This window comes from Sprattus sprattus (assembly GCF_963457725.1).
Source record: "Sprattus sprattus genome assembly, chromosome: 18".
In the NCBI taxonomy this organism is placed as follows: Eukaryota; Metazoa; Chordata; class Actinopteri; order Clupeiformes; family Clupeidae; genus Sprattus; species Sprattus sprattus.
In genome coordinates, this window is record NC_137916.1 from 19824055 (window position 1) to 19838190 (window position 14136).

General features: G+C 40.5%; 2 protein-coding genes across 2 annotated transcripts; one reads left to right on the forward strand and one right to left on the reverse strand.

Moving 5' to 3' along the window:
• Positions 1 to 2028: 2028 nt before the first annotated feature.
• On the reverse strand, positions 2029 to 3697 carry LOC308379520 (tumor necrosis factor ligand superfamily member 14-like; the record flags this gene model as incomplete). The annotated part of the gene is made up of 4 exons (XM_080856696.1): positions 2029 to 2414; positions 2530 to 2604; positions 2748 to 2787; positions 3494 to 3697. 4 exons carry the CDS (start codon positions 3695 to 3697, stop codon positions 2029 to 2031), a joined length of 705 nt encoding a protein of 234 aa, XP_080712822.1.
• A 6449-nt stretch (positions 3698 to 10146) lies between these two features.
• LOC308379522 (transmembrane emp24 domain-containing protein 1-like) lies at positions 10147 to 13132 on the forward strand (the record flags this gene model as incomplete). Its single annotated transcript, XM_080856698.1, has 5 exons — positions 10147 to 10320; positions 11364 to 11461; positions 11697 to 11809; positions 12114 to 12190; positions 12917 to 13132. The coding sequence occupies 5 exons, from the start codon at positions 10147 to 10149 to the stop codon at positions 13130 to 13132; spliced, it is 678 nt and encodes a 225-aa protein (XP_080712824.1).
• Positions 13133 to 14136: the final 1004 nt, after the last annotated feature.

The window sequence follows — 14136 nt, forward strand, 5'->3', positions numbered from 1 at the left end:
CTAATACCTTTCATTGCCCATGATTTGAACCCTGAGTCGTTTCTTCCTGCTGGGAATTGGTGGTTTCCCCATATTGGGGTGAACCCTGATAGGTCTGGATCAATACCTAAATGTGATTGCACTTTGTGCCAGACTATGATGGAGTTTTTAACAAAGGGGTTGTGTGTGTTCTTTAACAGGTTCTTTAATGAATCAAAAAATAAATATAACTTTAATGGCAAGGGGGATGAAATATTTTTAACTTTACTCACCTGGACAGCTGTAATCAAATCTACCTGAATGAATGTAATCAACTTGAACAAGTCAGTGATTAATTGTCGGCAATACCCCAAATCAATAAAACTGGGTTACAGACAGCGTATGTTGTATCATGAAGGAGGGCCTTTATGAATCCCGGGTAAAGCATAAGGCCTGTGTTGCGGCTGTCTACAGCCAGTTAGGCACTGTTGTGTATCCTGCCATATTAACTAAAATCCGCATGCACCATGTCAGCCAACCATAACTAAACATATCAAAACTAAACGGCAAATAATATTCCCATACACCTACCCAGGCAGCCTCTCTCTCCTGCTCCTTTTATATCACATATGCTAATGCCTACATTAAAACTGATAAAATGGCCATATTGCCTACTGTTAATTGACTACCTAAAAGTATCTCCTTATCTGTTTCCCAAATTGATGTGAAATGTTCTCTCTCCCTTATAGCATGATCCAATTGCTAATGGAAGTGGAAACACTGCTCCTCTCCATCACTACTTCTCATCTATGCATATGGACAGCTAAACTCTACCCACTCACTCGGTCTTTTTTTCTCTCTCCTATTCTAGACTATCTATGCTATGGGACGCTGATGTATTCTCTTCGCCCAATCTACCTGTAGAAACTTTTGGCCCACATGCACCCATCACCACCGTACTGCTGTACACTTACTCTACCCCATACCCTATGCTAGCATTTATATGCAATATATATTATTGCCACCACCAGCATGTTTTTCTGTTCCTACTCTCCTTACCCCTGTAACAGAAACCCTATGAGCTCAGTGTATACCCACTAAGCTGTTTTTGTATCATGTATATACCATATGATGTTTGTATATTATGTACATCTACCAAATGCATGCTGTGTATAATATTAGTTGTTTCCCCTTCCCCGTCTGCCACACAACCCTCCCCCATCCCCCCTTCCTATCTCCTCCCAGCCGACTTCAAGCAGATGGGTCCCCCCTTATGTGCTGTGGTTCTGCTTAAGGTTCCTTCCTCCGAGTTTTTCCTTGCCCCTGTTAGCAAGGGGGTCTAGGCTCTGGGCTCTGTAAAGCGCATTGATACAATTTTATTGTTCTGGCACTATATGAAAAAAATGTAATTGAATTGAAAAATGTAATTTAATTGAATAGTCTCACACAAGAAATGGGTCAATTCTGAGGCTATATGTACTTTATTATTTGCATAATGAAAGTGCAAGTCTGAAATCTGTATGATTGCTCTAACATAGAAACAATCAGAAATCCTAAAGTGCTCAGACCATTCTCAAACACAGCATGGTGTGCAACATAAAAAAAATAAACATTAAAATACCAGAGTACGTTTTTCCAGGTATATTTACGATTACATGTAAGAAAATTCGCACACGTAAAAGAACATTGTAATAAAGTCAAGTACGTACACTTGGCCTGGACATGGCCGACACACAGACCACATGTTCCCTCCCCGTCTCTGGGGTATTTGCAGACACTGGAAGCCTTTTTTCAGAGTGTATACTGCATGTATGACTATCAGATCACAATTTATGACCTTGCCTTTGGTGAAAAAATGTATAGGCAGTTATTGGAATAGCAAATAAGATGCGCTGTTATGTTTATGTAAATGAAAACCATTGGAGTGTAAACATACATACAAAGTAAACTGATGCGAACAAGCCAACTGTTTATGCCACTTTGTCTACGCCATATAGGCACCAAGCCAACTGTTTATGCCACTTTGTCTACGCCATATAGGCACCAAGCCAACTGTTTATGCCACTTTGTCTACACCATATAGGCACCAAAGTAGTTCTCTGCTGGGGTTGATAGTATGACCTGGGTATTGTTTACCCTTACAAATATAGAATCATTTTTGAACAAGTGAAACATGCCTCCTAAGTAACTATTTGTTCTAACATTTTTGTCTGGCTTGGATTGGTATTCCCTGGACATCAGTAGCAGCATCTCCTTAGGGTAACGGTCAGTGGTCCTAACCACAGAATGCAAATGTGCAATGTTATGTGTCTCCACAAAGTAGATCTTGGAGTAAACAAAGTAGTACCCCTCCTGCTTGATAATGAGGACGCCATCTTTGTATTCCATTTCATGTTTGATGGTCTCAGCCTCATCATTCCAAAGCATGAGTCCATCAGCAGCATGTCTCTGACCACCTGTTTGTAAGGACAACAAAGATTGCTATAATAAAACATTTCTGTAGTATAAGATTATGTCTGTCTAAAAGTTAAGTAAATACTGTATGTGTGTAGCAAAAGTGGAAAGTCTTACCAGCCATATGTGCCATAGGTTTTGAAGGTAAAACAACTGGGTTTGGTTGTGGTTTCGGTATTGGTTTATCTGCACCTGTATTTATCAATCAGAGAAACATGTCAGGGATTTTTGATCCTTTGCAGAGTGTGGAAATTAAATGCGGCCTGTGAGTATGGCAGTATTATGCATGTTGAGTAACGATGGTATGCTTGTTAGGTCACACAGCCGAACTGTACCTTGATGTGATGCCTGTTGTGTGTCTTGTGTGTCTTCACTCTGCAAGCAATAGAAAAAACTAAATTATATTCCGATCGGAAAACAAAAATAAAAGACATTTTAGGAGTGGAAAACTGAGGGGAGAATCTAGACACCTTGGCGTTTACCACAGGACAGGGTGACAAAGCCTGATCATGGAGGAACTTATGTCATGGGGGGTTTCACGTTACGGTGGGACATAACAGCTCAATATGAATTGATCTATAGTTTCTCTTTCCACTTTCTGTGAGCACTAAAACCTTTCAGTGTTTGTCGTTGATGTTGTATGGCAACTCACTATACTAAGTTTGGTCAGTTCAGGTTAGTTTTGTGTTCAATATTTTGCTTACTACGTACAAAGATGTACAGTAATTAGATTACGTTTTTTTTTTTTACTTCTTAGCCTATCACACATTGAAGTTAAGGTAATATTCACATTCATAAATACTGAGGAACTGAACACATAATCCCAAGGTTTGATTTTTACCCAGAAATCCCATGGCCAAAGTGGGTATGAAAAATAAAAAGTGCAGAAAACTAAAGACAGGACATAAGAAAGTAATAATTGAACTGGTGGAAATGGCACACATACTGACATCCAAGTAGATTGGAGTATAATGTGATGAGAATATAAAATACAGTCGTCTGAAGTAGTAGAGAGGCTTTCATTTGAGTGGGCAATGTAAAAAAGGAAGAAGGTGCCACGCTTAAAGAAATGGCTACTCACCTGGGGGTGTTTGGAGTACAGCCTATAGATGAAGCAGGCCTCCACTACCATGCCACAGAGGGCCAAAGCCACCAGCGCATAAAGCATAGGTTGAACCACACTCCTCTTGCGAAAGCGGATCGGTTTGGGTGGCAGTGGCGGAGGATAGGCTGTATGCGTGTCCACCATAAACACATTGGGATACACGTTGCCAAGCGCTGCCATTTCCACAACAAATTATCCTCCTGCCTGAAAATGTTTCAAAAAGAAAGCCCTTTCCTCACAAGATTACGGAAAGAGCTGTTCCTGATCCCTGAAATGACGATAAGAAACTTTCTTTAAGTATTATTCCAAAAATCGTCTAGAATCGGTTAGATCTCCTGACCTCTGTATACAAAGGTCATGAAATCCAGATAAATGACACGGTGGGTTAAATCCTTTTTTTGGTCCATCAAGAAGATACAAGAACAACCACCCAGGTTCTTAGGCATCTGACAGAGAGAGGGCATGAGAGGAAGTGTCCATGCACAGGGTGTTATAACATCTTTGACTGCCTCCTCCTCCCACTCAGCGCACCTAAGCGGACTGACACTTCCTGTTGCATGCTTGTGGGCCATGTGCTACATGCTCACACTGCTCTCCAAAAATGGGGTCTCACAAGCATACTACCTTTGACAGCAGTTGTGGCTGTTTGAGCTTCTCTGTTTGCAGAGGAAATGCATGCTCAGTCTGAAATACACTCTAACTACACCGCTATCTTTCAGGGGGAAAAGCTGAAGAAGATCATTTTATTTTGGTGCATTTTGGCCATTGCGGTCATCTGTCACCATGTGTTTAGTCTGTTGCACTGTCTCTGTGAGAAATCCACCATCACACCAATCAAACCAATCAATCAAACCAATGTGAAGTCTATGCACTAGGTTTATTTAGGTAAAAGTGTGATTACAGATGATGCTAGGGAATGATTAGTTTGGGAGGATTTCACTAGATACTGTATATTGGCTGAGCTGATATCAAAACTTACTGGCATTAGTCTTTAACTGTGAGTCTTGGATGTAGGTTACGGTCACTGAATCGTGACCATTTAAAAAGTCAAGCGACATGAAAAATCAAGAACATTGATAAATGTTTTATGAAGGGAAACTCATGCCAGAAAAACCTGCTGTTTCATTAAGACTGAAAATTGCTCTGTGGTAAGCTCTTGGTGGTAAATCGAGTTAAAATGGAGACACCACCATATGTCTTGCAAAACTGCAAAAAACTGTGTTGAGACTGTACGCAATCATAATTGAGAAATATAAAGCATTTAGACAAATATATTAAAAATAATGCTTAGTCATTTTTTCTGGACACATTTTCCAGACAGAGACTGAAAGTGAAACTAGATAAAAGGGGTACTTTACATTTAACCACAGAATTGGGCCTATTACTTTATATATGTCAGTTTTTTCACACACATTATATAACATTAAAAATATTGTGTAATCTTCCCTTGAATCACATGCTTTGATGTATAACATACATTTTAACACCAAAACACACTGTATGTGAAGACACAGTCTTTTGCTATGTTATACCATAAAAGAACCAAAGTAGTTCTCTGCTAATTGATGAAGTATGACCACTGTGTGGTTTTTCAGAGAAACTAGAAATACTAGTGGTGGTTCTGGGTCTTGTGGTGCACCATCTCTACCCAGCCTCTTTTCATCTTCCCTCCTATTTTTTGTGAAAATGTGCTCCAGGGAGATCTTTCATCTATTTTTTATTTTAGTTTTAAGGTTTACCTGGGTTTAGCCATTCTATATCAAGTGGTACTCTTTGTGTGCATGATTGGCCACAGTTTTCCCGCCAGGTCAACGAGAGGTTGCATCCAAGAATAAGGCAAGTCAATGCAGCCAGGTAGGTTATATTTCTATTATTATTTGAATAACTTCACTGAGAGGAATGTATGGCGTCTGTGTCTGTAGAAGTGATGCGTTTACCTTAAGTGTGTATGAAGGCAGTGGTAGGGCACACATGGCACTGCCCCACCAGATCCAGATGGCGCTGTGGTGCAGAAAGCTCAATACATCTGTGCTTTGTGGTAAAATATACCTAATTTTATTTAATATGCAAAACAGTGATTCAATTGTAAATGTGTGTGAATAAACTAGACTCACAAGCATTAAAGTGCTGTTTTGGAGTAATTTGATACGTGTGTGTTTCTGTGTTTGTGCTTGCTCTGTGAAAGGCTGCATGCTCTCTGTTCTCTCTCTGTTCCCCTTCTGGAGCAGCGCTGCAAACATAAGACTGTTGCTAGGGAAACACCCATGAGCGTGAGCGACACAGGCCAAAGTTTACATTGGGAGATGGGGCAGTTTTTGATGTGCCCCACGAAATCTGCCTAGCTACCCGTGACCAAGAAAAAATAAATCATACAGATCGTACTCAGGCAGATCAACATCTTTGTGTCGCTTTGTGAACTGAAGCATGTGAAATGTAATTGAAATTAGATTTCTACTCCCTGCCGGCTCTCAAAATGCAGCCCATAGCCTATGCCTACCTGAGCATATAGGCAAATTGCTTATAAATGAATTGCTATTGCAAATTGCTTATAAATATCGCTTATATTTATGAATCCTATTTCGCCCCTCTACTGTATCTACTGTATCAACTTTAATGTAAATTAGCAATGATGAAATTGGACTTATATACAATTTATTTGGCAACACAATTCTCTTAAAACACTTTACTGACTGCTGATTAATACTATGGGGAAAGTTAAACTGAGATAAAGAAAGCGTGACAGACTGAAACAAAAAATGTGTTAAGCCAGACAGAGTGAAAGAACACGTTTCAATATTGAGGTGTGAGGAGAACGACAGAGGTGTGAAAACACTGAGAAATAACTGAGTAGCTAAATGAGGCACCGTGCTGGAGAAAGCAGACAAGAGTATTACAGAGACTCAATGTTTCTCACCCTGGCCTGGTTTTTGTACAGGTGGTAGATGAAGCAAGGCCTCCACCACCATTCCATAGGGCCATGGTCTTGTGCAATGTCCGTACAACCCCTCTGCATTTATCCCCAAATCCCTCACACAATGAAAAGCCTCTTCTGCTTTAGAGGAGACAAGATAGCCCCCCCCCAGAAAGTGAACAGTAATTCAATGAGGCTTGCATTAGGTATTTAATATAGACATAAAGCTTTTTTATGTATTCATCATCAAAGCCTTAGTACAGCACTGTGTTTTAAAGTGGTTGCACATCGGTCGGTCAAGCTGAGTAATAGACACATGTTTATGGCAATCCAGGGTACATGATGAACTGATTATAATCATATAACTCAATACTAAACCCATGTAAAGGTGTTTTAGTATTACTTTGTGGGGGTCCTCTTCTTATGCCAGTCCAGTACACTGTACTATATCTTGTGTAACATAATTACAGAAGATATAATACTCTATCTTTAAAACAGGACATTTTTACTTCACAGTGAGAGACCAGACTAGACTTTTGATGTGTTGGGAAACCAGGGTAAATATTTTTTACTTTATTCACCTGCTGTAAACAGCTGTAAACAAATCTGCCGGAACAAATGTGATCAACTTGAACAAGTCAGTGATTCATTTACCTGCTTTGCTAACACCCTTCCAGAGTTTAACATCTCTAATGGGTACTGGTATGTACAGGAAGGGTAGAAAGGCCATATCTCTGCGGACGAGATCTCCACCACCTGGTCTAAATCCCCTACGCCACCCCTGCACCTGGTCTAGCCTACTTGTTTAGTTCCGTAGCCTGGTAACCACATTGTTTCTCTCTAGTGTCGTCGTGGTGACAGTATGACAAACCAAACAGAGTATTTCCAGTAGGTAAAAGCACATCTCCCAACCCAACATTTCTTGGGTCCTTCACATGGTGCTTCACCTAACCATGGGGTCCTTTACACGGGGTCAACATTCCTGGTGGTCCCTCACACAATGTTCACGGTTGCGCCTCTGATCCCCTCACAGCAGGTCATTCCACTTCTGACACCTTTTGTAGCGAAGGGAGAACGTGGTCACCCCACCCGGACTCGAACTCGGGTTTACAGGGTGCCAAATATGCGCTCTGACCGCCACACCAAAGAGCCCAGCTCAATGACATGGCAGGCAGAGAGAGTTTTTTTTTACCTGTAGGGACGATCACATCGTCACACATGGTTTTGCTTTGCATAAAATACTATCTTGCCGTTTATAAGGTAAGCAGACTTGCATCAGACACCTACAGCGCTACAGGCAGTTACATCACAAAAACAACTTTTATTCCAAAATGAACAGAGCTGCCCAGAATGGCCGCCTAACAGGAATACCACCTATGCATCAGTGAAGTTGGATACATGAATGATTTGAGCCCAGAATACATTTCTGATGTGTTTACCGAATATACACCAAGTAGGGCTCTTAGATCCATGGACTCAGGTGAGCTAGTCAAGTCCTGCAATGCAACTAGATTAAACTCCTAGACCTAGAGGATGTTAGATGTACCCTAAATGTGTTTTTTTGTTGTCAATCATACACAATTCTGGATTATAGTGAGTATTATAGTCACAAGATAAATAATATTTTAGCCATCTGTCCACAATATGAAATGCACTGCAACTGGTTTAATGAAAGAAACAATTCATTCTCATTACCAACTGAAATCAAATTGGATGTAGCTTGCAGGTGCTACAGTGGTGTGGAGACGGAAGAAGTAGGCCACTATCACCACCACCACCACTCCACCCACAGCTGCAACCATCTAGAACAGCAGCGTCCACCAACCACCATCCAGCACAGGAGCGTCCGCTTTGCTTCATTTTGTCTCCTTGGTTGACCTGTTTCAGGTGTGAAGGGATGGTGTCCCTCCTGGCTATCCAACAGGAATACAGATGAAGGAGTAGCATCATTATCAGCCTCATCTGACAAGCACGTAATGACAACTGAACCTTGAGCTGGCAGAAAATAGAACAGAAGTGTTACTAACACAGTCTCACAGCTTTTGCAATTATTTGAATGGTGTCAATATGACACTTGGACAGCTTTATTGATATCAGCAGAGAACTCACAGATAACTCACATACATTTCCTGTGATGAATATTTAAATGCACAGTAGCGGTGTTCATTTCTGAGTGAAAGCCACCGCAGCTAAAACAGGATGCCCACATCCTGTTCAATAGGTGGTTCGTAACACACATTCTGTGTCCAAGTCAGTGCCCTTACTTTTAGAAAACCAATATTCCCTTTTTATTGCTGTGTTCAGACTCATAATGGGTGATATATCTACAATTATGTATTGTGTTTTCTGTTTAGGCTGCCTGCCAACATTATATTTTTCTTCCAGTACAATCAGAAAATGTCAGGCATCACAGGCACTCAGAAAAAGCTACAGCCACTTTTTAGAGAAGACACGTCTGGTTGCCCTGTTACTGTTTGCTAAGGGATTTCTTCTTAATGGGCCAAGCTCCTGTGGGGTACCCAACCCAGGTCACTCATATCATCAGTGGCTGTGTGCAATGCAGAAAAATCAATGCTGACAGGAGATAGGAGTGCAGTATAGGTATGCTGAACATGGTGACAATACCTTACTTAGCACGCTTGGTGATCATGTGCTGAAGAGAAACAAACCCCCATGCCTTTTTGAGCGGAAGGATCATACATAACATAGAAACGTTACAAAACACTGTTTTTTAAAAGGTGCATATTATATTTAGCATAGTTTAGTAATGCATTTACAAGACTAAGCCTTGATAGTATGATAGTCTATCATACTAAATTTGGATTTGTAGGGCTTTTGGGGTTAAGTTATCTAAGACCCTGTTATTATCTAACTGCCAGTCTGTCCCATTGGAAAAACCATCATAGTCTTTTATTCATTACTTGATTAAAGATTAAGGTAAAAGTAAACCTGACTTGAAGGTAATGCAACCTTAATATGCAGACTTATAAAACAAACTTATGCCGAAAGGCAATGTTATTTCAACTACCTCAACACCTGGATCTCCCTATGATTGTATCCTAGGAGCTGACCTTTAAAGCTGATTTCTCTGAGCATACTGCTTTGGCAGTCTGCTAAATGTTTCAGTTTGAGGGATAAATGGGATATTGTGTTTGTCCTTTTACAAAAACTTATTTCACTGCCATGAATAGGGAGATTGCGCCAACCTTGTGGAGAACCTAGCCCAAATGCATCTGCCTGAGAACAGTCTTGCAGAGGGTCAGAAAAAGAGGGGGTGCAAGGGCAAGTAGGAAGGAAGGAGAACAAGTGATGTGACTGACAATGGCTGGGTTGGATCTGTAGGCTAAAACTCTCAGCAAATTCTACTGTTGTCTGGAACGAACGATGTAAACGATGTAAGCCTTCTTGTGTGCATTCCTGTGTCATTCTCCGTGACCAAGACTGTGTTGTACGTTAGGTGACACTGTAGGCCATGTTAGCATATTGACAGCTTTAGAATACAAAAAGCGAAGTTTGTGGTTGTATGTTAGCTCATTCAAATTAACCTACATTTTCCATTTGATACAACGGCGTTGCTAAATACTGATTGGTTATCCAAGTCGAACAGTTCCTGTCAGACATAAAGTTCCTGGTTGAGGAAAGGAATTCTTTACTTGTCATATCAGTTTACGCTAACAGCTCAATACCGGTCCTGTCGCGTGTAGTCTGACTGAACAAGATGGACTCTCTCTTGAGGTTGTGCATGGTGTCATTCCTCGTCTCCTTTGTGGACGTGGTGCTCACCTTTCGAAAGAATCAAGATGTCGAGTTCACGTTTGTTCTACCTCCCGGAGCAACTGAGTGTTTTTATCAGACAGTTACTGATCATAATAGCATGGAGGTTGAATACCAGGTAAGACGAATGGACAGGTTCCTACTTCCTTATCCTACTAAATACTCCGCTGACATCACATACGAATTTACGACAGAATGGAATTAATGTAACGACATCTTTCATTGTTTATATAAGTTAACTTACTTACCGTACTTTCTCTTAACACCATGTTTGACATAAATCAGTGGTGAACTGTGACATGATAGGTGTTTTCATTTCACATTTAATATCTGTTTTGATTCAGCTTTTATCTCTGAAATACATTTTGCAAATATCTTCAGACCTATAAGATTTAGTGAAAGGTAAAAAGCTGAAGGGGGAAAAAAAACTGATGCCACTGTAACAAAGGAAATAGATAAGATCTCAGAAAAGGGATCAAAGGGCACCTGGTGTAGATAAGCTTTAGCATGTCATTTGTAAATGCTGACTATGTATTAACCCTAAACTCTAAGGGATTGAAACCCAAATGCAAAATCCATTTCCCATATGCACCTATTTTCTTTCTATTTTTCTTTACAAAGTATCAAACTTATATTTAACTTTGGTACAAGGCCAATGTGGTTGGTTCCCCTGCAGTGTAATGGCAACATATGATAGTAGGCCTTTACTGCACACAGAGAGATGAGAAACAGATGACATGTTGACAAGACTATGGGCTGTACACACATCAACCATGAGAATTAGTTCAAGCTTCATGTTTGTGGTATGTGACTCACTCTGCTCCTCCTCTGGTCAAGCCAGTCAGACTAGTTGCGATTTGCAAGTCGAAGTGAAAGTGGACCAATTGTGGTGTGACACATTGGCTGAAAGCATTATTTAACCTGTCACCTGATAGTATACACACACATATATACAGTATATACTGTATATATATATATATATATATATATATATATATATATATATATATATATATATATAAACAGTGTCTTCTGAGGCCCTGATGGGTGTTCAGTAGAGTAGAATTCTTTTTTTGAGAAGCCAGTGCTTTATACTTTACATGTAAAGTTAAAAGCATTAATAAGTGCATCCATATGTTTTTGCCTCATACCTATCACCAGATCATAGCTGGCTCATCGCTGGAGGTGGGCTTCACCCTCATCTCGCCCAGTGGGTACAGGCTGGTCTCTGACTTCAGGAAGTCTGATGGCATCCACATGTGAGTGTATGATGTGTTACTGATGGCTTTACTCACTTAACTCCTCTTTCGCGTAAAGGCCCTCACAGTCTTGTTTTTAACTCAGCCAGACGTCTATGTGGTGATCAGAGAACTCTGAGGTCTGACTGTTTTTTTTTACTCAGACTTGTGTGTGTTTGGGTCACTGTGTAAATCACTGCTCAAAGCAATTGTTCAGCATTAGCTTAGCATGTCACTGGTTGTTTCTACACGTCAGGGTGGACCCAGTGGAGATGGGAGACTACAGCGTCTGTTTCGACAACAGCTTCAGCAAGTTCTCAGAGAAAATGGTGTTTGTGGGACTGATCTTGAATGGGCCTGCAGGCAGAGGTAGTCAAAGTATACTCCTGGTCAAATATTACGCGAATACAAGTCAAAGTTGTTCAGTCAAAGTTTTACTTGAGTTAAGGTAGCCTACTGGAGTATGTGCTTTTTAATTTGTTTATTGATTTTTCTCCCTTGACAAATAGTTTGACCCATCGCATTTAAAAAAATAAAATGAATCTGCTGACTTCAAGCCTATGCATCAAATTAACAAATAACAGGAACCTTGAAAAGTTAAAAAAAAAAAAATGGAATGTTGTGCCGTAAAAGTCGAAAAATGTACTTAGTCACTGTCCACCCCTGCCCACAGAGAACCTTGGAGATGGTGACTGGGAGAACACGCCTGAGTCAGACATCATGCTGGAGTACAAGCTGATGGACATCTGGGTTAGTAAACCACTTCTCATCTGTTTAATGTTATTTTCTTATTTTTTTGTTGATTTCTTTGTTCTACATATCTGGCTCGTAGGGGAGAATACGAAAATAGATGTATTGAAGATTTAAAGCAGCATTAAGGAGTTCTGTTCCAAAACAAGCACGCAAACTTCTTAAAGGGCATGCAAAAACATTGCAAACACAACCATCAGCCCAGTTGACACTGATAGAAGCTTGCCAAATAACTATCTGGTGTTTTTTGGCAGTATAGCTGGCTATGTAATGCTGAGTAAGCCTTTGTTCCATTTTTGCAAGATGTTCCACATGACCATATGCTATCAAAATGAATTTGAGGATGGTACCAAAACTAGTTGCAGATAAAACCATAACTCAAAAAGTGTAAAATTGTTGCATAGTGTTACTTTAATAAAGAGTTACTAATCATGCATGTATATGGCGTGTTCAAGTGGTAGTACAGAGCTAACTTAGTGTCCCTGGGGTGTAGTGTGACAGGGACACAGTGGTCCAAGACAGTCCTCGGGACTCTGTACCGTGATTGTGAAGGGGGAAATCTTAAGTGCTAGAGGAGAGAAGGAACTAGGCCAGGAAGATAAAAATGGCCTCTCATCCTTTTACCCATCTTCCTTCTGGAAGGTAGCTGCAGCAATGTGTCCTCTAGTTTTTGCCCTATGACTAGACCAAGTCCAACTGCTCTCTCTCTCCCTCTTTTCCCTACAGGAAAAGATGGACACGGTGCACCAGCATCTGGAGCGCAGTCGTCAGGCACAGGCGGCACTGCGGATGTTCGAGGCTCGTGACCGCTACCTGCTGGAGGACAACCTGTGGCGCGTGTCCTTCTGGTCCTGCGCCAACCTTCTGGTCATGCTCGCCGTGGCCCTCACGCAGGTGTACACGCTGCGCCGCCTCTTCGACAACAAGAGGCTTTGTGCCTGAACGCTGAATCTGAAGCTTTATCCTCACTCCAATTTCAGACATCATGCTGAAGAGAAACAAGGCAGCTATGGAATGAAAGGGAAGCTTCTGTGAACTCTTGTGTCTTAAGATCATAAAAGTTCTTCTAAGGCTGATCTAAAGATTGAATGTATTGGGAGGTGGAGAGATTGTAATGAATTCAGAAGATAAATGGTGAGAGCAGAGTGAGTGAAAGTAGAGAAGTGAAGAATGGTTATATTGAGGGAAAAAAATCTAAAATGTCTAAAAATGTGGACTGCAAATCCATCAAAAAACAATGCCAACAAGGCTATACTAATTGCCATTTGGCTTGGATTACACATTTACAAGCTCATTAATCCTGTAAATGTTCCCAACCACATTCAGTCCATAGTTCACTCTGGTTGTCTCCTAACAGATATGTTAATACACGTCTGGCTGTGCGAGACTATAGTGTTAACTCTTGAACCGAACTGGCCCAGGTACAAATCTGCACCAGACCTCCTCTGAAGTCAGCAGCTGCCTGTTTGGTGGCATGTGCCTGAGGTTGACCTGACCTTTCTTTTTTTTTCTCCGGGGACTTTCCACAACCTCACCTGAAATTCTTCTTCTTCTTTTATAGAATTATTAGTTGAGATGCCTTCAAAATTGGCAGGAAAAGGATGGATTAATGCATGTCATTTTACTGTTGTTTTCTTAAAGACATTTTAAACAATGTATGTGAATGTAAAACAATGAGAAGTGGGTATTAATTTATTGTTCTTTATATTAAAATTGACATTGAGGCTTTTATGAATATTTATAAAGGGCAGTCACACACACAATCATAATACAACAGAGATTAAAAACATGTTCATTTAAAACCTAAGTTTGAAACTAAATGTTTGCCCAATTCAATTACCCACTCAACTCGCTAAACATTTTACATCTGTACAGTTACTATTCTAACCCAGAAAAAAATACACCTTAGTTAAATATCAGAGTGCAAAAATCCAATGTTTGGATTG